Genomic DNA, 23,191 nt, shown 5'->3' on the forward strand with positions numbered 1-23,191 from the left:
TAGCAGTTAATAACAAATGTTTCATTAATTCACGATTAAACGTTTTACTGTTTACAGGAGAGAGAAAATACAGAATTTTTGTACTCCGCTCCAAAAGCTTGATTGCGCTTTCAGAGTAATGTTCAGAGCTGTTTTTTACAAGTTGGAAAATAAATTCTAATTTATAATATGTTTTCCAAAGTAAAATCGGATAATCTTGCTTAATATACTGATCCATTTAAAATGGCGGTGCAAAATATTCAAACTAAGATTTTGGAAAAACTATTTGTCGGACAGAGTCCACCTTACGAATGTTTAACAAAATATTATAAATAAACATTACCCAGAAAATTACCTTTCCAGCTTTTAAGTTCATAGTGCCTAAGTTATGAATTTTTCAAAAAAAAAGGTCGCTTTAGCAATTTTTTCGAATTTTTCCTACGATAAATGCACTGATAAAGTTGTATAAAAAAATTATTTGCTTTTTAATTCTCTACAAAAGTATCAATCGCTTTTCAAAATATCACTCTCAAAAGCGGAGGTTTGCTGTTAAATTTTAAAAGCCAAAAAAACTTTATAGTTTGGCCTATTTGGCGAAATGAATAGAGCTATAGGTTTTCTTCAAGCTGGTATGCCGCAAACTGACGTAACCGTACGTAGCCTACCACATAAGATTCTCCCTAAAGTGTTATAAGTCGATTAGGGTGGTGTTTTCGAAATACTGGGAGCCCCCAATATCTGTAAATATCCGTACTGAGCACTATTTAGGACATGGACGTGCTACAACTGCATCTTAAGAACTATTTTTAATTTTAACTTCTAGAAGACAAGCTACAATTACAGCATCTAAATTGGTTACCCACTTACAGCAGACGTATTAAGTAATTTTAAGTCGAGATACTATAAAAAATTATCTCCACAAAGTCAATATTTGTACCTCTCAGATACCTACCTCTTTCCAGAAGTAAGCAAGCTGCAAAATTGGAGTGATGTGGGGAATATCAAGACTGGGGAGAAAATGACTGATACACAGTTTTATTTTTATTTACGGATGAATTCAGATTTAAATTTCATCAAAATTCGCATAAAATAGGAATACGGTGATCAGAATATATCGAACATGTAAGACATTTCCAGGAAATCTACACATACAAAGGTGTTACAATAATGGTATTAAGTGGAATATTTATGGGTGGCAGAATCCACCTCGTTTTTCCAAATTGATTCCTGACAACTCAGCAGTATCTTAATACCATTCTTCAACTTATTGTTTGTCCATTGGCAGGTACGGTTTCATACGACAGAAAAACTTTCAGTTTATGCATAGTAATGCTCCTCTACATGTGGCATGTAGCAATGTGGCAATGTATTATGTAAAACTGGTCGATCAACGAGGGTATTGATCGTCATAAACCAGCACAATCTCCAGACCTTAATCATATTCAACATGTATGGGAGATGCTTCAACACTAAATCAATCTACATAGGAGCAAACCCAGCAATATAGTTTGTTTCCGGCAGCTACTTAAAATGGATAATTATATACAATAGGCAAATTTACTTCAAGTGGGCATTGACAATAAAAATAATCATTGGAGACATGAACGCCCAGATAGGTAAAGAGATATGCTACCAAGATTATATCGGTAAACGCAGCCTTCGTGATGTTACTATTGATATTGGGTTAAGACTTATTAGTAGAGCAGCTGCCAAAGACCTTAATTTAAGAAGTACATGTTATAATCATAACAATTTTATACTTTTTTTACGCTTAAAAATGTCAAGTTATTTCAGTGTAGATTATAAGATTTTTTTAACAGTGAATATAGAACATAAGAACTCATTTAACCTATTAGCATTAAACAACTAAAACAAAACAAATAATAATTACGGAAATCATTTACTTAATTTTTAAAGTGGACTTAATCTAGGTTTTTTCTATGCTAAAGAACATTCGGTTTCCCTATTAAAGGAAACATACTGGCAAATTCATACTACACGAAGTTTACGGAATTTATACAATTAAATAAGTACGTTAAAAAATACTTAGGACCGTTTATTAAGTCGTTAACCAATGGCTAAAAGGTTCATTTATGAAAAAATTACTTAAAAACCAGAACGACAATAAAATCTATAGTATTACTTAAAAGGTGGTTATTAAACTGCAACTAAAATATTTTTGATGAGTTGGGAATATCAAACTATATCCTCTAAATATAAAAAATATAAGGCATTAAAAAAATGGTAGTAAATAATGCATACTTTTAAAGCTAACCATATATGTCAATAGATAAACTATAAACTACGCCATTAAAATAAAACATAATAAACAGGAAAATGTAGATTAAAAGTAACTGCCTAAAATTGAACTGGCACAAACATTTCACGAAACTTACTTCAACCTAATTACGTGATGAGCACCATTTGAAAACAAGAGTACTTCCGTTTGTCATAAAATTATACTCGGTGACATTAGAAGTGTTACACCAAGAAGGAATAATTTCTTGAACTTAATTTTTTGGCAACATGCTAGATTTACGTCAAGAATGAAACGATAATGTTGTCAAGAATTTTTATTAACAAGTAATCAAAAAAAAATTAATAATGCGTTTGGCGACCCCGTAGCTGAATACACTCCTGTATACGTCTAGGCATTGACAAAATGACATCATCGATGTCTACTTGTGGCACCTCGTTCTAAGCAACTCGAACTTCATATATTAACTGTGCCAGAGTCTGTGGAAGATGGTGCAAAGTGGACAGTTTCCTTGTGGTGCAAAAGTCCATACTTTATTGAGCAATATGGAAACGCGCGTTGTCTTGTTGAAAAGCACGTCTCGGCGACCGTCGAGATAAGGCAATAAAGTGGTTTGTAAGATGTCATCAACATAACGCTATTCATACTGCCTCGAATAAACACAAGTAGTGAACGGCTACCGTAGGCAATAGACCCCCAAACCATTACTCCAACTGTCCTGTGCATGCCTCTCAATAGGAAACTCGATATCTCGTCGTTCTCCACGGCCGCGTCTTACCATCCTACGACCATCATGCATTCCTAACAGAATCGTGATTCATCGCTGAATGCTACCTTACGCCATTTTGACGCCCAATGCTGCCATTCTTTGCAACAATTCAAACGTTGTTAACAGTGGTCCGCAGTCAAAGGAAGCACTAGTCCTGGGCGGATGGCGGAATGAAATCAGTCCAATGGCTCGAATTCGATGATGTCGTGTACGCATACTAACAGGTCTACCTACTACTTCAAACCATTGGTCAGCAGTTTGACGCGTAGTAGCAAAACGGTCTCGCAGATCCAGTAATCTAAAGCGCCTATCTTCACGCTATGTGGCACGCCTCGGTTGACAAGTTGGTCTTCTTCGTGTTCCTCTACCTTCGTTTGTCCACACACGACAGACACACATAACCTTCATTGCCGTAAAATTAACACAATGGCCAATTTCGCGATACGACAAACCCATATCTCTATACTCAATAATTCTACTCCTGCCAAATTCGCTAACATGGTAGTAATTTTGGTGTCTTCTGTGTAGACTGAGGAATAATAACTAAAAATTTCTATACGAACCGGTTTTCACAAATCGGTCTCTTCACAAAAAATTTAAAGATAAAACTTTATTTTTACAAAAATTAGGGAAGATAAAACATTGGTATTTTTATCATAACATGTTTTAAATATAGTCATTCTGTTGTCAAAAAATTAAGTTCAAGAAATTATTCCTTCTATGTGTAACACTTCTAATGTCACTGAATATATATACCAAAACAACACCTGATAGTTTTAAGAGTACCTGCCCTGGCCAATAAAGGGAACGATGACCAAAAAGAATAATATAAATACGATCTTAGAAACGTGAATAACTAATTGGAAACGTAGCCGAAATATTTTTTATTCCAGAACAGCAAACAGTCCAAAACACCGTATGATAGGTTTGGGGAATACACAATAAATGATAACGGAGTATAACACCAACTTAAATGTGAACAACATCAATATCGCATAATGAATAATGGATACTATAACATCCATAGTATTAGTTAACTCTAGAAAAACTCTAAATCTAAAATATATCATTAATTTAATATTTAATTATTAAACAACAAAAAGGATGAAAACTTAAGATGGTAAAGCATACAAGGGAACGAAATAAGAAACTCGCCGCTAAGTGATTAAGTGCTCACCGCTAAGTGCTAAGATTAAGATGCGGCTTAAAACACCTAGATTAAAGATTCGAAGCAAAGAAGAAACAAATATCAATATGATAAAGATTAACAACAAAAGTAAAATCTGGAAAATTTAAAATGCGAAAGTATATTATTACTATAAAAAATCAACTTAAAAGAAAAGAATATGAAATATAAGAAGCAAAAACTTAAAATACTTAGATGAGTACAAAAGAGCAACAATCAGCCTCTTAAACAAAAAATCACAACAAAAAATGAATAATGGGAAAACAAATGCAGAGAACTAGATCTATACGTTGAAGGAAGAAAAAGTAAGGACGCTATCACCGTTTCGAGAAGTATCAATAGCAAAAAAATAGCTGCTTCCATTCTCGACGGAGCTTATCGAGTCCACCAGTGGAGGGATCCGTTCACATCTTGGTCCAAATCCGACGTGCAAGGATCTGGCATCAAGTCAATCACTATTATTTAATTTATATTCATATTTCCATAGTCTATGTGTAGTTTTCATTTCCATATTTATATTATTATTTTTTTTTCATTTCCTCATTTTTATTTATTTTATTCCATTTCTATTTATTTATGATTATTTTTAATTTAATTCGAATTTTCCATTCTCGTAATGAGAAGGCCGGCATCAAGTCATCATCTATTACCATTACTTCGGTAGGGGAAAGGTTTAATGGTAAAACTCAACAACCAACCTCAACAAAAGATTCTCTTCTTTTTGGGAACAAAGTCTATGAAGAGAATAAAAAATAAGAGCAGAGCTCTTAATATAGAAATCATATATTGGGGATACCTGGCTAGGCAGAAGGCTCGTGGAGCTCTGAGAACTGAGAGAGTGATTGCCTCGAATCTGAACGTTATAACCTTGTTTAAGCTCCTTTTTCTGTGGGAGCTTTTGAGTAGGGCGAGCACATTAGTTGTGAGTCCATTATTTTGGGGTGATACGCGGCTACAGAGCAGGGGCTTAGAAGATGGTGATATAGAAAAGAAGCGCTATGAAGGAGAATTTAGATTAGTACGTACAAACGTACGTACGGATTTGAATTAGCGTGTTTTGGTGTGCAGTCAATTTATCTGCGATTTTTGAGGACAGTTGCTTCGAGAATATCATAGTAAGTAGTCATTAGGAAGTTCGTTTTAGCAATGTGTAGAAGCTTGGCTGGAGGGAATGGAACTTTTGTTAGGGGAGCCTGGTGAGTATGTTCCCTCGACGGTGACAGGGAGTGACAAACAATGTTTGTATTTTGAGAACGATTTCCGAAGTGGAAATTGAAACGTCAATAAACGCACTTTAACCTTTAATTGTGGCTTATTTCCATTTAAATAGTAATTACTTTAAAATGTCACAAGAAACTAGCTTCAGAACAATGATAATTGTGTTATATTGAAAGATACAGAACTTGACATGGGTAAAGAAGCTGGTCCTATTAAGGCCCACCGGTAAAGTTGTAAACAAGGTCCATGGGCCTTATTTGGTACCTGTAGATTTTCAGTAATATTTATTTATTTAAAGTCAGTTTTGATGACTATATACACAATTCTTTTTAATTATTTTTGATAATTTTTTTAAATGAATTTTTTTTTAAATACATAATTTTGCTATAGATTAATCTAATAAAGAAAAAGCGTGCTCTTTCTAATGGACATCAGTTGAAAGAAGCACTGGCAGCTGTAAATGGTAGTATGCCAGTAAGGACTGCTGCAATAAGATACAAAATTCCTTGTAGAACGTTTTGTAACCACGTAAGTAGTGGAAAAACTATAAGAAAATTGGGAAGGGGATCATATTTATCATCGTTCAAGGTAATAAATATTATTTAATTATTTAATGACTTTAAAGATATGGCTAGTCGCAAATGGTAAAAAATGTTTTTAAAATGCCACCCAGGTGTTGCAAAAAGAAAAACGCAAAGCATGAACCCTGGAAGAGCAACTTATAGTTAACAACTATTTCAACAAGTTAAACAAGTTTTAACAAGTTAAAAGAGGTACTATCAAAATTGGACATTTTTGATAATCCGTTTTTGATTTTTAATATGAATGGGATGTCGACTTTCTTTATATAAAAAACAATCAAGCTATGCTAAAAATGACCAAAAAGGGTACATATACAGAAGATGATGAAAATGTAATTATAGTTTTATGTGGAAACGCACTGTTTAAGTCATAACTCCAATGATCCTCTTTAAAGGAAAAAGAGTGAAGCCAGAATGGCAAGATAATCTTTGGTAATGATAATGGTTTGACCATTAAAATGACAAAAACGATTAATGACAACATGAACTTTTATGAAATGGGTACACTACTTTGCAAACTTCACACTGCAAGGTCCCGTCTTACTGATTTTCATTGGAGCTAAGTCTCACTTAAACGCAGGTATTGTTGATGAGGTTACTTACATGGGATTACACTTTTTTCTGTTCCTATCAAAACTACTTACGAGCTACAACCTATGGACAAATCCCTATTTACACCTTTTGAAGAATATTGGGACCAAGACGTTTTGTTGTACTGGACCAAAACTATTGACAGCCGTACGATTAATAAAAGAATTTTATTAGAGAAGGAAATGATGAACAAACTCCATCGTAATCGAAGACCAATGACGGTACCCAGGCACTAATGATACAAAAGCGAAATTTATAAATAAGTCTCTTCCTAAGAAAAAATGTGACAAAATAAAGAGTTATTCTTCAGACTCAAGCATAACTTCAGTTTTCTACATCGTGTCTTTTCACGATGATTCCAGTTATGATGAAGGTGTTTTGGAGACTTCCTTTCAGGAAATTCTTCGAACCCCTCAAGTGAAAAAAGAAATTGTCAAGCCACGAACAAAATATCTTAATTATACAGCTACTACAGTAACTAAAGCTCTGACAAGGAAATTAAGAACTCTACGGCGGACGATGAAAAACAAGAAAAAAAAAAACGGGTGTGGCAGTCCAGTGGGACTGCCGGTGGATACACGCATTCGCCGTTACAAATTTATTTGGGAGTCAATCTGCACAATCATTACATATGTAATTCTATAGGAAAGACAGCAGAAAGAGAAACAGAATTAATAACAACTTACTAACAATGAAGGATTGAATCAATATTTTGAAGAAAATGTATATTTTTATTTTCATATATGTATGAAAGGAGTTGAATGCAAAAATTTTTTACTCATACTCTGCAGTAAAATTCATTGTTTATTTTGTTATTAATATAATAATACACTACAATACAGTGCAACATAATTCCATATATAATAATAATAAAATACAAATTAAAATGCAATATCCATAAGTATTTAAAAATGACAATAATGTAATAATATTAATAAAAAAGTCCTTCCCGACCGGGAATCGAACCCCGGTCTCCCGCGTGACAGGCGGGGATACTGACTACTACACTACCGAGGACATGACACAAATGTATTTCAAAATTGACAGTTCTGGATCATACAGTGATTTATTGAGATTATTATTATGAAATACAAAAGAATAATATAATTATGAACATTTAATAAATAATACAAAACACGTCACATAAATAATAATATTAATAAATATTTTATTATATGTATAATATTGTGTATATATATCTTTATATAATATAAAGGAACATTTTTATATTCGAGAGAGGAAGAGAGAGAAAATATATCTTCTGTCTCTCTCTTACTCATTATCTTACATATGTAATGATTTCACAGATTCACTCACATACAAATTTCCAACGTGGAGAGCGCGTATAGAAGTATAACTTCAAAAAGGATAAGGGAAAATACACGAAACTGAAAAAATCTCTTAATGACAAGAAAAATAAAGGAAAAATTCAACCTTCATTAATAGATAATCTTAAAGGAGGTTTCAAACTAAGGGAAAAAAGAAGAATGCTGGTGTTGTTACTTATGTTAAGATAACCGAATAGCTAACGTGAGACTCTGAACCAATTGCCTTGTACCTACACGAGGAATGTATAGGACTAACAAGTAGAGACAAAAGACCTACATTTCTTTGTCCAAAGAGTGATTTGTAGACTGCAGATTATCACAAAACTGTGTAAAATTTCTTAAATGTTAATAAGTATGTTTCTGTAAATGCCTTGATTTAATATCTTGCAATAAAATACCACAAAACAGTTAACGATAATTAAATTAAAGTTTAAAATCAATAATCAAATTAATGAACAAAATTAAACAACAATTAAAAAAACAGGTGGGCATTTTTTGGAATCACCCAATAAGGACTACAACACTGATTTTGAAAAAATTGTTAAAACTTTAAAAGTATTAAGATTTGATAAACTTTGCCATAGTTAAATAAAAGAGCATACAGCGTTCATTCGTTTTCCACTGCTTTACGCAATTATAAAGAATATTTTAAAAAATAATTAAATAAGACGAGTCTTATTTGGGGTGGGGTACCTTATATAAATATCCAATACATTCAATTGGCATGGTCACCTAGAAAGAATGCCAGATAATCGAGCTGTAAAAGTAGTCCAGAGATGGAAGCCCCAAGGAAACAGAACAAGAGGAAGGCCCCGTAAAAGATGGATAGACGACGTAGAGAGGGATCTTAAAACCATGAACATCAGGCAGTGGCGAAGGAAAGTATCCGACAGGGCAGAATGGAAGAACATTGTTAAGCAGGCCAAGACTCACAAAGGGTTGTAGCGCCATTAGAAGAAGAAGAAGAATACATTCAATTTAAATTTGTTTTTTATTAGCTATTAGATTTAATACCGTCAATTATTTTGATGATTCATGTCTTCCAATGTATCTAGTTTTTTGAAGATATGTATTAGTGTTATTCATCAAAAATAATTTATTTATTATTCTTGTTTTATCATAGATAATAATATTTACAAAACTTTACATAAAGATCATGTGTATGTTTCTATTTAATAAAACATGCCCAACAAATATGCAACACACAATACAATTTAACACTAGCATTACGATTAAGATATAAATAAACGGTCAAATTCTTATAAAATCCAACATTAATGGAGATAAACAATATAGATTATGTAAAGAAGATATTTTAGCTATAATAGCCTTAAGCCTGGTTAAGAAAAATATTTTAGCGTATCTACAACTAGTTGTCGAGAATAACTTTTTGTATTAAATTTTATAAAACGAAGTTTAGTTAGTAAATAACTATAATTATTTTCCCTAAGCTTCGGAAACAAATCCAACCCTGTGCCCTTTAAGCAGATATTGACGCATTCTGGACCAGGATGCCTTGAGCAAGCGCGTGCGTTACGCGGGTTTAAAGTTATTATTTCCATCCCCGTTTATTTGTTGATTCCACCAGTGATGCCAGATTATAGTACCTCCAAAAAATTTTTCCCATATGATTGTGGGGCTAAAAATTGATTAAAGCAGTTCAAGTTGTAGGTACTAAGAGATACCAAACAAAAAGTTTGTTTTATCTAAATTAAATATATTTTTATCTACTTATAGCTAACCACAAATTTAAATGATTTTTAATTCTTCGTCTTCCTAAGGTGCCTAATCAATTCCACTTGACGTTGGCTATTACCACGGCGAGACTATCTCTGTCTTGAGCTATTCTGAGTACCTAGTTGTTCAACAATATCATATATTTCCAACAATTGCAATAATAACCACAAATATACTAGTCTACGAGGAATATTCCAAAGGCATTCCACCATCGTTGATGTTTTTAACTGCTTTATTCTTTGTCTTTATTAAATTATTTAATTATATGTATATCAGCAGCCTACGATACCCTATGAAGACGCGGGGTAATATATAAATTAATGCGAGCGATTCCATGCAGAAAGATTACTGATGTCATTAAAGCTATGCTATGCAACATAAGTTTTCAAGTCATCATCTGAACAACGGCCTCCCACAAGGACTTTAGTCTTTATGTGCTGACCACTTTACTCTTTAGTCTTTATATAGCAGATATTCCCGAAACTACATCAAAGAAGTTTTAATATGCACACCCCTGGGCGCTTGATACGAACCATAAAGAATTAAAGACTACTAAGCAAACTTTATCAAGCGATCTAATTATCCTCGGAAGATATTTTCATATATATATATATATATATATATATATATATATATATATATATATATATATATATATATATATATATATATATATATATGTTTGGAAAAGTATCAAGACTGATTTAAATATTTTATTTTTAATATTCAGAATATGACCTTATTTAGTTTTAAATCTTTTATTCAATCATAGCATATTAGCTAAGTATAGTATGGCTTTAGTTCATCCTTTAAATTCTCGAACTCAAATTGGCTGATTAATTATTGTCAAGTTCTGAGAATTCACTTGTCTGAAAACAACATGTTTTTGGGAAACATTTATCAACCCAAACACGTCAGAGTCCTTAAGGAAACGTACCCATTCTTTGTGTAGAAAATTTAAAATGCCACTTTAAGCTTAATTTACGGCTATTCACGGAGGTCCTAAGAACAGAAGAACCACCCCAATGGATTCGCGTACATACATATTTTGTTTCGTATGATCGGCCACTTTACAACAACTTCTCATCGTGGACAGAACCAAGAAAACCAGCATCGGGTGTGCATCCCATTTTTTACCCTTAGATCTTAGACTCCGAGCGAGGCCCAACCACAGACAAAAGGTAAGTGAATTTCATATAGAATTGACAATAAGATATTAAATCTGCCAATTGTTATTTGAATTGCATTTTATTTTACATATCTATTTACGAACATTTGCTATTTTTCGCTAATTTACTTACAAACAAATTATTTCATTTTTTCGTTATTATTATTTATCGATTATCATTTAACCAGCGACCTCATTAAGTTTTATACAAAACATTTGGTTACTTCGGCCGGATGATAAATAATTATAACTTCAATTCATTTTGTTTCATTTAATTAATTGTTTTTTTTTCTATTCGGTCCTTCGGCATTATTTTTAGACTTAATTTAGATAATTAAATTTGGTCATATTTACGTAACAATTTTTAAATTTATTTCGACTTTTATAATTTATAATATCAATAGGTACTTTTATATTACACATTTTGACTTATATTATCATATATATCACTTTTATGATTTATTAACGTTGTATTACATTTTTTTTTTGTGTTGATTTTATGAATTATTTTTATTCTACTTTTATCACTCTTTCCAACTTATTCTCTACGTCTTGCATAATAATTTAAACACAGTTCTTTTGATTTCTTTTGTCGCTATACCTTTCGTTAGTTAGCTTTTTATCGATACTTCACTTGTTTGTTCAGAATTTTGTCTGAAACCAAGAAGAGCATTTCTCGTCTTTCAATCTAAGGCATTTCTTTAGTGTTCGATTTGCTTAATTTTGTTTGCATTGTCCTCTTTTTCGTTTCTTTTATCTTACAATGTCCAGCAAAATAAACAAAGCCAACTTGGTGCGTCAAACAGCGTATTCTAGATTAAGGAAGCCCATGAGGCAGGTATTCAAGCCTCAAGGGATGATACTGTCAAATCGTTATTCTTAGCCAGGGCAGAGGAAATCGATGCTATTTACCAAGAATTCCATACAGCTCACAATCTAATCATCGGATCAATAACCGATAAGGAATTTTCAGAGCAAGATAAGTTTAGGGTGGCCGCCGATCAGGCATACTACGGAGTAAAATCCATCAAGAGTGATTTTTTAATTAGGGATTCGTCTTCTTCTTCGAATATCTCCTCACATTCCAATGCACAATCTTCAAGGCCTTCAGTTAGACTTCCAAAGCTTAATATACCCACATTTTCAGGCAACTTTCGAGATTGGCCTAGTTTCTTTGACCTATTTAACAGTTTAATTCATCACAATCACGATTTGTCCCATGTGGAAAAATTCCGGTTTCTTATTACGTCTATTAGTCAAGAACCTTTGGCTCTTATTAAAGGCATCCCCCTGACCGATGCAAATTATCAGATTGCTTATGAGATTCTAGGGAAAAGGTATCAGAATAAACGAATTCTTGCTACCCAATAGTATAACGATATTTTCAACGCTTCGGTTATTAAAAATTCCACTTCTTCTAATTTAAGAAATCTCTTAAATACTTTCACGGAAAATGTTGCTGCTTTACGTGTTCTTGATTTCCCGGTTGAACAATGGGATTTCCTATTATTCAATATGTTGTCGAACAAATTGGACAATAAAACTCGTACAGATTTTGAATTAGAAAACAGTCGAAGCTGTGACATTCCCACTTACAGGCAATTGATTTCATTTCTAGAAAGACAATGTATAGCTTTGGAATCTGTTCAGTTTAATTCATTAACCCTTTCTACCTAGTCTCACTCGCGATCATTTGCTCATCATTCTAATAAAAAACCGTTTACATCTAGTTTCGTCAGTGCCACCAATCGAACGAAGGTAACTTATCAAGGGGATAAATGTGTCTTGTGTTCTGATGTTCACCCTTTATATAGATGTTCATCCTTTCTCGCTAAAACGACGCAAGAACGTATCTCGTTAGTTAAACGCCATAATTTATGCTTCAACTGTTTGGGTACATCTCATCCCGTCGTGAACTGTAATTCTTCGGGAACATGTAGGGTTTGCCAATCACGACATCACACTGTTCTTCATTTCTACCCAAGTTCCAACAAATCTTGTTTATTCAGTCAACCGCCTCCTCAAATTCCAACTTCTAATGAGAATCACAACCCTACATTAGAGACGCCTCAAACCTCAACGTCTAGTTTTGCGCCGACGTCTCTAATAAACGCTAACCTTTCCACACAATACTAGACCGGTCACTAACGTATAAATTCCACTGTCAGAACACAAGACAAAAGGTTTCTACGAGAAACAACCTTCTCCGGAAACTTGTAGGGAGCAAGTGGGGTGCAAACCCCCAGGTCTTGAAGACAACAGCTGAGGCCTTATGTTTCTCAACAGGGGAATATGCTTGTCCCGTCTGGGGTAGATCTAGACACGCCCAACAAGTCACCACGGCGTTAAATGAAACATGCAGAATAATTACCGGTTATATGAAGCCTACCCCCCTACCCCTACTGTACCGGGTAGCTGGATTCTCATCACCAGATGACCGTAGATGCGCCTCACAATATGTGGAGAAGTTCAGGCAAACTTTCGATGAAAGACACCAATTATACGGGTTTGACGAACCACCAGGAATCAGCCGACTTAAATCAAGGAAAAGGTTTATGAGAAATGTCAGCGTCGAACCACCCGAACTGTTCCCCCTACATCCAGAACGACCTAATGGAATGAACCTGGACTGGAGAACCTGACGGACACTGAATCGCATACGCACAGGTGTTGCCCCTGTAAAACAGAACCTCATTAAATGGGGCATCAAGACAGACAGCGACGCACTTTGTGAATGTGGGGAAATACAGAACATGGAGCACCTGAAAGTATGCAGACTTTGCCCATCACAGTGCACCCTCGATGATTTATGGCTCGCAAATACAAAGGGTGTAGACGTAGCCCGATATTGGGCAGAAAAACTGTAGTCGGATCCAGACACGAAAAAGTAAAGTAAGTTCCACACAATCACGTTTAACATTCTCGTCTGTATTATTGTCAACATGTTTGATACACATTAAAGATGTCTACGGTAATTTTCAGATAGTTCGTATCCTACTGGATACAGGCTCGATGGCTAATTTTATTTCAGATAGTTGTTTTCGACGCTTAGGTCTTTCCCGTAATAATTTATCAATCCCAATGGAAGGTCTAAACGGAATGTCGACGTGTACCACTCAGGGTACCACGTTCTGTCATATTAAACCGTGTGATCGTGACGGCCCGATCTTCTCGTTGGACGCAATCATTGTGAAAAAGGTGTGTTCAAATCAACCTAAGGTATTTATCAATCCTCACGATCTTATTCATATACGTGATCTGAAATTAGCAGATCACACATTCTATCAACCCGGTCCGATAGACATGCTGATAGGTGCTGAATTAGTTCCTCTCTTTTTAAAGTCTGGTCGAATTCTTGGCGAACCAAACCAACCTGTCGCTTTAGAAACCATTTTCGGTTATGTGCTACAAGGGCGAGTCTCTACGGATCTTTCAAATTGTAATTTTACCGCTTTACATACGTCTATGGATAAAAACATAGATAGTCTTTTACAAAGGTTTTGGGAAGTCGAAAATATATCTAAACCTGTCATTTTGTCCCATGACGATCAAGTTTGTGAAAATATTTATAAGGCATTTACTTTCCGAGAGTCAACAGGCAGATTTTCTGTTCCTCTACCGTTTTGACAACCCAATCCTGTCTTTTGCGATACTTATTCTCAAGCATATCGTCGTTTTTGCATGTTAGAGAATCGTTTTAAGAAAATTCCGGATCTCAAAAAAAAATATGTTGAGTTTATGAATGAATATATTACTTCCCAACATATGGTTCCGGTTCCTGAATCCGATTTTAAATCGCCTACCTCGTATTATTTTGCTCATCACGCAGTTTTCAAAAAACAACTTGTTAATTCGTCTCTTGTTTCCAAAATTCGTGTTGTCTTCGACGCCAGTCTACGTGACGTTCGAGGTGTGTCTCTCAATGATACTTTATATACAGGTCCTAAGCTTCAAAAGGACATCTCTTTGCTTTTACTTAATTTTCGATATTTTCGTTACTGCTTCACGTGCGATATAAAGCAAATGTATCGACAAATTAAAGTAAACAGAGAATTTTGGAATTGTCAAAGAATTCTCTGGAGGTCGGATTCTTCTAAACCTCTCCAAGAATACTTTTTACGTACTGTTACGTACGGTGTTTCTTCTTCACCTTATCTCGCATTAAAAACCTTACAAGAGTTAGCTGAGTCGGCAGAGTCTCGTTTCCCTAATGCTTCACAAGCTTTAACGCGACATTTTTATATTGACGACGGTCTATTAGGAAGTGATTCTCTGTCATCTACCCGCTCTCTACAGTTAGAGCTCATTCAACTTTTAAAGCTCGGGGGTTTTGAGCTAGGCAAATGGGCCAGCAACCATCCCAGTCTACTCCAAGATTTTGGCTCCGATATTCTGACATCTTGTTCGTTTGATAAAGAGGAACCTTCCGTTATTAAGGTGCTAGGCCTGAAATGGGACCCGTCGACTGACGTCTTTTCTTATTCTTACTGTCCCCTTGACAAAACTTGTACAAAGCGGGCTATTCTTTCGGAAATTAGTCGTATTTTTGATCCTCTTGGTTTCATCTCCCCGTGTCTTTTAAGGGCCAAACGTCTGCTACAACAGTTGTGACAATCCAATGTATCTTGGGATGATGAACCACCTGAACAAATACAACAGGTATGGCATCAGTTTAAAACCGAGTTACCTGACCTTGCAAACATTCAAATCCCTAGACACTTCGGCTTTAATAAATCTTCTAAAGTTGAGATTCATGGATTCTGCGATGCTTCAGAGTTAGGATACGCCAGCGTTGAATATTTCCGATTTAGTACTTCTGATAAATTTGAAACTGTACTTGTGTGTGCTAAATGTCGAGTTTCTCCTCTGAAGACACAATCTATTGAAAGATTGGAACTGTTGGCAGCTGTATTGCTGGCGGATCTAGTCGCCTTCATTAAAGAGTCGTTTAAGCATATCTTTTCCTTTTCCGATATTCATGTTTGGTCGGATTCCACGATTGCTCTTACTTGGGTTAATTCTTCTCCGCATAAATGGAAAACCTTTATTGCCAATCGAGTAAGACACATACAAGAACTTATACCATGTTCTTCTTGGCATTATGTGCCATCTAACCAAAACCCTGCTGATTGTGCTAGTCGTGGTTTGACACCGGCACAACTACTACAATTTTCACTCTGGTGGCGTGGTCCTGATTTTCTTTCGAAGTCAAGGGAGTGTTGGCCCTCTCAAGTTAATTTTTACTCCTCCCACTCCACGGAAATGTTAGAAGAAAAATTGCCCACTGTATTATCATTGATACCGGTCATTTCGGATAATATCATCTCTACTTTACTTTCAAAATTTTCATCCCTGATAAAAATTCAGAAAGTCATGGTTTACGTCTTAAAATTCGTGGCTAAACTTCAAAGAAAAAACAATGCTGCATCTTTCGATTCCCTGAACAGTCATTTAGAGATGGAATCTGCGTTACGATACATTGTTAAGCACGTACAAGCTGACGTTTTTTCGGATATTTTCCTCAAAATTCAACAAAATTCGCTGTTACCCAAACCTTTTCGTAAACTTGCACCCTTTATTGATGAATATGGTCTTTTGAGAGTAGGAGGTCGATTACAAAAGTCTCGGTTGTCTTTTGATGTAAAACATCCATTGCTATTACCCAAAACTCATCGTCTCACCGATTTAATCATCGAATGGACTCATCAAACGCATCTGCACCCTGGTTTAAAGGCTATGCATTATTTATTGCTTCAACGTTTTTGGATTCTGTCTCCGAAAAGTGCCATTCATCGCTGTTTGTCGAACTGCATTCGTTGTTTTAGATGCCGACCTAAATCTTACAACCCCTTTATGGCAAACTTGCCAACTGTCCGAGTTACTCCGTTACGGGCTTTCCTGTCTGTTTGTGTGGATTTTGCAGGACCATTCTCGTTATTAATGTCCAAACATAGAGGTGCAAAAACATATAAAGGATATGTTTGTGTATTCGTGTGTACGAGTACAAGGGCCATTCATCTGGAAGTAACTTCAAATCTTAGTTCTGAGTCCTTTTTGGCTGCCTTTCGTAGATTTGTATCTCGACGCGGTAAGTGCCTAACCATTAGGAGTGATCAAGGTACCAATTTTAAGGGAGCCAGCAACGAAATCATTAAACTAGCTCAATCTGCTGCTGAGACTCTTTCTATTACCTGGGATTTTAATCCACCCGGTGCCCCTCATTTTAATGGGTTAGCCGAGGCTGGGGTCAAATCATTCAAGAACCATATGTATCGTGTTTTGGGTACACAAATTTTGACATATGAAGAGTTCTATACTCTTATGGCTCAAATCGAGGCAGTTCTTAACTCCCGTCCTTTGTGTGCAGCAAGCTCTGACCCTAATGACTTGCAAGCACTGACTCCTGGTCATTTTTTAGTTTTTGAACCCTTAGTGGATTCAATTCCCGATCCAGATCTAAGCGCTTTAAAGATTAACCGTCTGAATCGTTGGCAGTTAATCCAAAGGATAAGAGGGGACTTTTGGAAAAGATGGTCTAAAGAGTATATTCATTCTCTTTAAGAGCGATCTAAATGGCATAGTCCAACCCCATCTCTCATTAAAGGTTCTCTAGTCCTCATAAAAAATGAACAACAGCCTCCTCTTCGCTGGCAATTGGCCAGAATCATTGAGTTGCATTACGGCGCCGACGGTATTGTACGCGTTGTTAGTCTGAGGACAGCTTCAGATGGCATCCTACAACGTCCGGTGGTCAAGATCTGTCCACTACCTATTTGTTAACAACTATATTTCTCTTCATTTCTATTGTTATTATAGTAATAGTTAAGTGTTTGTTTTTTGTCCTTATCATTGTAGTTGTTTTTGAAAACATTCGTTTTGGGGCGGAGAATGTTTGGAAAAGTATCAAGACTGATTTAAATATTTTATTTTTAATATTCAGAATATGACCTTATTTAGTTTTAAATCTTTTATTCAATCATAGCATATTAGCTAAGTATAGTATGGCTTTAGTTCATCCTTTAAATTCTCGAACTCAAATTGGCTGATTAATTATTGTCAAGTTCTGAGAATTCACTTGTCTGAAAACAACATGTTTTTGGGAAACATTTATCAACCCAAACACGTCAGAGTCCTTAAGGAAACGTACCCATTCTTTGTGTAGAAAATTTAAAATGCCACTTTAAGCTTAATTTACGGCTATTCACGGAGGTCCTAAGAACAGAAGAACCACCCCAATGGATTCGCGTACATACATATTTTGTTTCGTATGATCGGCCACTTTACAACAACCTCTCATCGTGGACAGAACCAAGAAAACCAGCATCGGGTGTGCATCCCATTTTTTACCCTTAGATCTTAGACTCCGAGCGAGGCCCAACCACAGACAAAAGGTAAGTGAATTTCATATAGAATTGACAATAAGATATTAAATCTGCCAATTGTTATTTGAATTGCATTTTATTTTACATATCTATTTACGAACATTTGCTATTTTTCGCTAATTTACTTAAAAACAAATTATTTTATTTTTTCGTTATTATTATTTATCGATTATCATTTAACCAGCGACCTCATTAAGTTTTATACAAAACAATATATATATATATATATATATATATATATATATATATATATATATATATATATTAAGGGATTCTACAGTATTCACTGCCTTCCTTCGCTCAGCCGTTTCCATCTCTCTGTGTTGTCCCATTATGCATCGTTTAGGCCTCTCTTACTCATGGCATCGTCTACTTCGTTCCTCCAGGATTTTCAGGATCGTCCTCTTTTCCTCTTTCCTATGGGGCTCCAGTCGGTTATTCTCTTTATCCATCTGCTGTCGCTAGTTCTTCTTACATGTCCATAACACTTTATTCTTTTTTGTTCTATATATGTTAGTATGTCTGTTTGTATTGATGTTCTTTGCTTTATTTCGTCATTACTTCTCCTATCCATTCTTGTTACTTTACAGCATTTTCGTAGGCATTCCATCTCTGTTGCTACTATCTTACTGCTGTTTTTCTCGTTTATGATCCAATTTTCAGCCCCATATGTCATAATACTTCGCACTAATGTTTTATAAATCTGTGTTTTTGTCTTCATATTTAGGTGTCTATCCCACCATACTGAGTTAAGTTGTCGGATTGCTATTTTTGTTTGTCTTAATCTTTGTGTAATTTCTTCCTCTGTTGTTGCCTTTTTCGTGATTATAAACCCCAAGTATTTGAATTTATCCTTTCCTTTGATTTTTACGTTGTCATCAATCTGTAGATCTTCTATGTCTTCTTTACTTGTAGATAGGTACTCTGTCTTCGCCAGGTTAATATCTAGGCCAGCCTTGGTATATTCTTCTTGTGGTTTCTTCATCATGTAGCTGAGGTCATCTTGGTCTTGTGCAATCACTACTTGATCGTCTGCAAAGCTTAACGTATATAGGTATTCGTTCCGTACCGGTACTCCCATGCCTTCGCATTTGCTTTTCCATGTAGTCAAGGCTTATCTCTAAGTATATTTTGAATAGGGTTGGAGATGTGGAACAACACTGCAGGAGCTCTTTTGTTGTGGTGAAGTCTCCTATGATTCTTGTTCCCCTTTTAATGGACACTTTATTTTCTTTATACAGAGCTTTTGTAGTTTCTATGAGTTCCGTCTGTATTTCTAATTTGTACATTTGCCTCCCATAGTTCTGACCTTGGGACAGAGTCATACGCCTTTTATCGCTTGCTCTATCTTTTCTCGCAGTATCTTCTCATATAAGCTTCCTATATATTTCAGATATTCCAGATATTTTCACTGGAAATTAAATCACCGCCAAGACGGAAGTATCGTGCTTTCATTTAAACAGTAGACTGGCCAACTACCAATTAAAAATCCACTTTGAAGACAAACTCCTCAACCACACTAAACACCCAAAATATCTAGGTGTGATACTTGGTAGAACGCTAAACTTTAAAGAACACCTTACAAAGATGATTACAAAACTTTGAACACGAAATAACATTCTGCAAAAGGTATGCGGTATGCGGGTTTCTTAGCGTCTACACTTCGACAGCACTGGGAATCATATATCTCGTTGCGAAGTACTGTGCACACGTGTGGCTCAACAGCCCACACACCAAACGTGTTGGTGTCCAACTAAACTAGGCTTTACTTATTATATTGGGAAAAATAAAGGCCACACCAATATACTGGCTTCCAGTACTAAGCCACATAGCCTCCTCACAGCTTGCCGAGAACATGCCCTTGTCAGGGAGTATAGAAAATGAACGCTGATCCTGTACTCCACTCCCACGTTGGTATCACCAGCAGAGATATAAAGAGACTTCGTTCAAGAAACAACCCTCTAGATTATGTAAGAAGTCTAATTGAAAGGAACTTTAAGACAATTGACCGTTGACAAAAAGATTAGGAAAAGAATACACCGCCTAACAACCGGAATATGTCATGTATCACAAGTAAGCCAGAGGGTTTCGACCAACCAAGACGAATCTGGGCCACACTGAACAAAATCAGAACAAACTATGACAGGTGCTCCGACTCACTTTTTAGGTGGGGCAAAATACCTTCTTTAAACTGCAATTGTGGTGCTGAAAGAAAAACCGTTAAATATCTAGTGGAGAAATGTCCAATCAGATCCTACAGTGGTAATCCGTCCGATTTCTTAGTTGCGACTACCAAAGAGTTAATTTAATATATTCTTCAACTAAATGTTTGATTGTAAAAATTAATTATTATTATTTACTCTTTGTAATGTATTAGGTATACAATATTATATTATTGTACAATATTATATTATACCGAACTTAACTGTGATATAGCCATACGCTAAATAAATAAATTTGTCTTTATCCCTTCCTTTGTGTTTTCAACATCTGCTGTAGAACTTCTAGCTTTAAATAGATATAATTCTGCATTACTAATTCGTTTTCCATTTTTTTTACTCTTCAGTGACTATTCGTCTGTAATTGTCACACACTTTTATCACCTTTTTTTTTAATAAAATCCCTTTTATCTCTTGTTTCATTTCTTCTCGTTGCTCTGATACCTTTAATGTTTGTTGTGCATCTTTGCATCTAATAGTGTTTCTACGTATTTATTGTTTCGGTCCTATCTACAAGAAGCAAACCTTCTTTACTTATATAATATATGATGCTTTTACTGATTATGGTTTGCTTTTTTGTTTCGCTTCTAAATAAAACTATTTTTACAACAGTTTTTAGCAATTCTCTATCTTCGTTGACCCTCCTTATGACTTCCTCGTTAGTTTTTGTTGCTGTATAAGATATCTTCAGCATCCGTCTATAAATCCACATTTCCAATGCTTCAATTCTGGTTATACTTGACGACACTTTCATCATTATTTTACAATATTCCACGGTCTACACTGAAGAATCGAGTCAAAGGAACGCGTGGGACTGGACTGATTTGAAAAGAAGGTAACAGTGGTGGGGGAGTTCAGGCATATTTGTCGTCTCTTGAGGAAATAAAAATTGCAGATTGCATAAAAATTATGGACAAAAATAGTTTGGCCTATTTAGAGAGGAAGTATTAGACTTAGTACAATGGTATATAAGACAGAATAATATCAAAAGTAGATTTAAAGACCAGAGACCAGGCCGCCCTGACTGGTTTAGATCGTTTAAAACTAGTACTTTAATTATTTAAAAATTATTTAAAAACTTATTTAAAACTTTTTGAAGTATTAACAAAACTGTGGAAAAACTAAATCTTAAGGGAAAACCAGAACAGATATTTAATTGCGACGAGACGTCATTTTGCCATGACCCTAGTAAAACAAAGGTCGTTGGTACAATTGGTACAAAAAGCATACGGAAGACCAGTTCATCTGGCCTAAAAAGCACATCTGTTTTGTTGTGTTGTTCTGCTGATGGCAAATGATACCTCTCCTTTGTGTAACGTAAATACGTAATGGATAATTGGATTAATGAGAATGGATGGAAACTACTTTGTTTTTTAATTGATTTAGATACGTAATGGATAATTGGATTAATGAGAATGGATGGAAACTACTTTGTTTTTTAATTGATTTAGAGATGTTTTTTACCTAATATTACAAAGGAGAGACCAGTTTTATTAATTTATGATGGCCATGCTACCCATGTGTTCACAGATTTGTTTAAGTTAGCACAAAAAAATGAAATTACTATTATGAAGTTACACACGACACATTTATTACAACCATTAGATGTGTCACTTTTTAGAGGGTTGAAAAATAGTTGTGACAAGGCACTCAATAAGTAGCAGAGGGAAAATCCTCGTAAAAAAATTCCTAAAGAAATCTTTGTACAAATGATTACCAAGCTGGCACATGAAATACCTAGTATTAATATTATTAACGGATTTAAAGCCACAGGAATTTATGATGCCGATAAAGTAGGTCCTAACAAAGATGCAATTCCTACGTCAATATTAAAAAAATATGATTTGCTTAGGTATAAAAATAATCTTTCCAATCCCACTACAGTACACTTGGAAGCCACTACTTATTTGAATGTCCTACATTCAGTAACTATCCCTTCCTCAGCCACAGTACAATCAGAAGACAGTAGGCCTACATCTTCAGCAGCACTACAACCAGATGCGAGTCCTGTTATAGCCACTGAAAATCAAGAAGACTACAATTATTCAAATGTAGGGCAACAAGCATCCCATACTTCTTCAGATACAGTACAATCAGATGTCTCGAACGCTTTAATCCTAACAGAACAACCAGAAACCTCTGTCTCTACCTTTGCAATGGTTAAAAGAACAGAAGCTAGATCTACAAACGAACTTCAAGTAGAAAAAGAAAGCCCTGTCTCGCCAATTGGACCTTCTTTACAAACACGTAAATCATTTGAGGAATTGTTGTTAGAAATTATGAAAAAAGATAAAAGACCACAGAATTTAGAAAAGAAACTAGAAAGGCTGGTCACTTACTGTGAAATTATCACCTACAAAGATTACCTAATATAACAAGAACAAGAGGAGAAAGAAAAAATGAAAGAAATTGAAAAAAAATATGAAAAGAAACGCCATACCTAAAGCTAAACGAAATAGGCCTACACTAAGTTTTTAAAACACAAGAAAAATAATAGAACCTAAGACTACCAAACAAACCCAATCAAAACAAAATTAAATGTTTTAAATTATCTGGAGAGCGTCTTTAAATAAAGTCCCATAAATAATATTCGTTAATTAAAATATTTTCTTAAAGGATATCTGTTTAATTATCTAATATTAAAATAACATTATTTCTTTATTGTATATCAGAAAGTAGTGATGATGTTGATTTGCAAGATATTGTAGAAGAAAATTAAAGATATTTAGATAGCGAGAAGAAATTTGAAATGTAATAATATTGATAAGCAGACCTG

General features: G+C 34.9%; 1 protein-coding gene and 1 pseudogene across 1 annotated transcript; both read left to right on the forward strand.

The window, feature by feature from the left end:
• The first annotated feature begins 14,837 nt into the window (after positions 1-14,837).
• On the forward strand, positions 14,838-17,375 carry LOC140433689 (uncharacterized). Its single transcript, XM_072521668.1, has 2 exons — positions 14,838-15,251; positions 15,474-17,375. Exons 1-2 carry the CDS (start codon positions 14,838-14,840, stop codon positions 17,373-17,375), a joined length of 2,316 nt encoding a protein of 771 aa, XP_072377769.1.
• Positions 17,376-21,132: 3,757 nt separating this feature from the next.
• LOC140433690 (uncharacterized) lies at positions 21,133-22,790 on the forward strand (annotated as a pseudogene).
• Positions 22,791-23,191: the final 401 nt, after the last annotated feature.

The sequence above is a fragment of the Diabrotica undecimpunctata genome, chromosome 2 (genome assembly GCF_040954645.1).
Source record: "Diabrotica undecimpunctata isolate CICGRU chromosome 2, icDiaUnde3, whole genome shotgun sequence".
Classification (NCBI taxonomy): Eukaryota; Metazoa; Arthropoda; class Insecta; order Coleoptera; family Chrysomelidae; genus Diabrotica; species Diabrotica undecimpunctata.

Bases quoted from the DNA above. Each gene is read 5' to 3' on its own strand.
- LOC140433689 (XM_072521668.1), top strand. From the start codon at position 14,838: ATGTATCGACAAATTAAAGTAAACAGAGAATTTTGGAATTGTCAAAGA. The intron at 15,252-15,473 runs GTGCTAGGCCTG...CAAATACAACAG, and splicing joins AGGAACCTTCCGTTATTAAG to GTATGGCATCAGTTTAAAAC.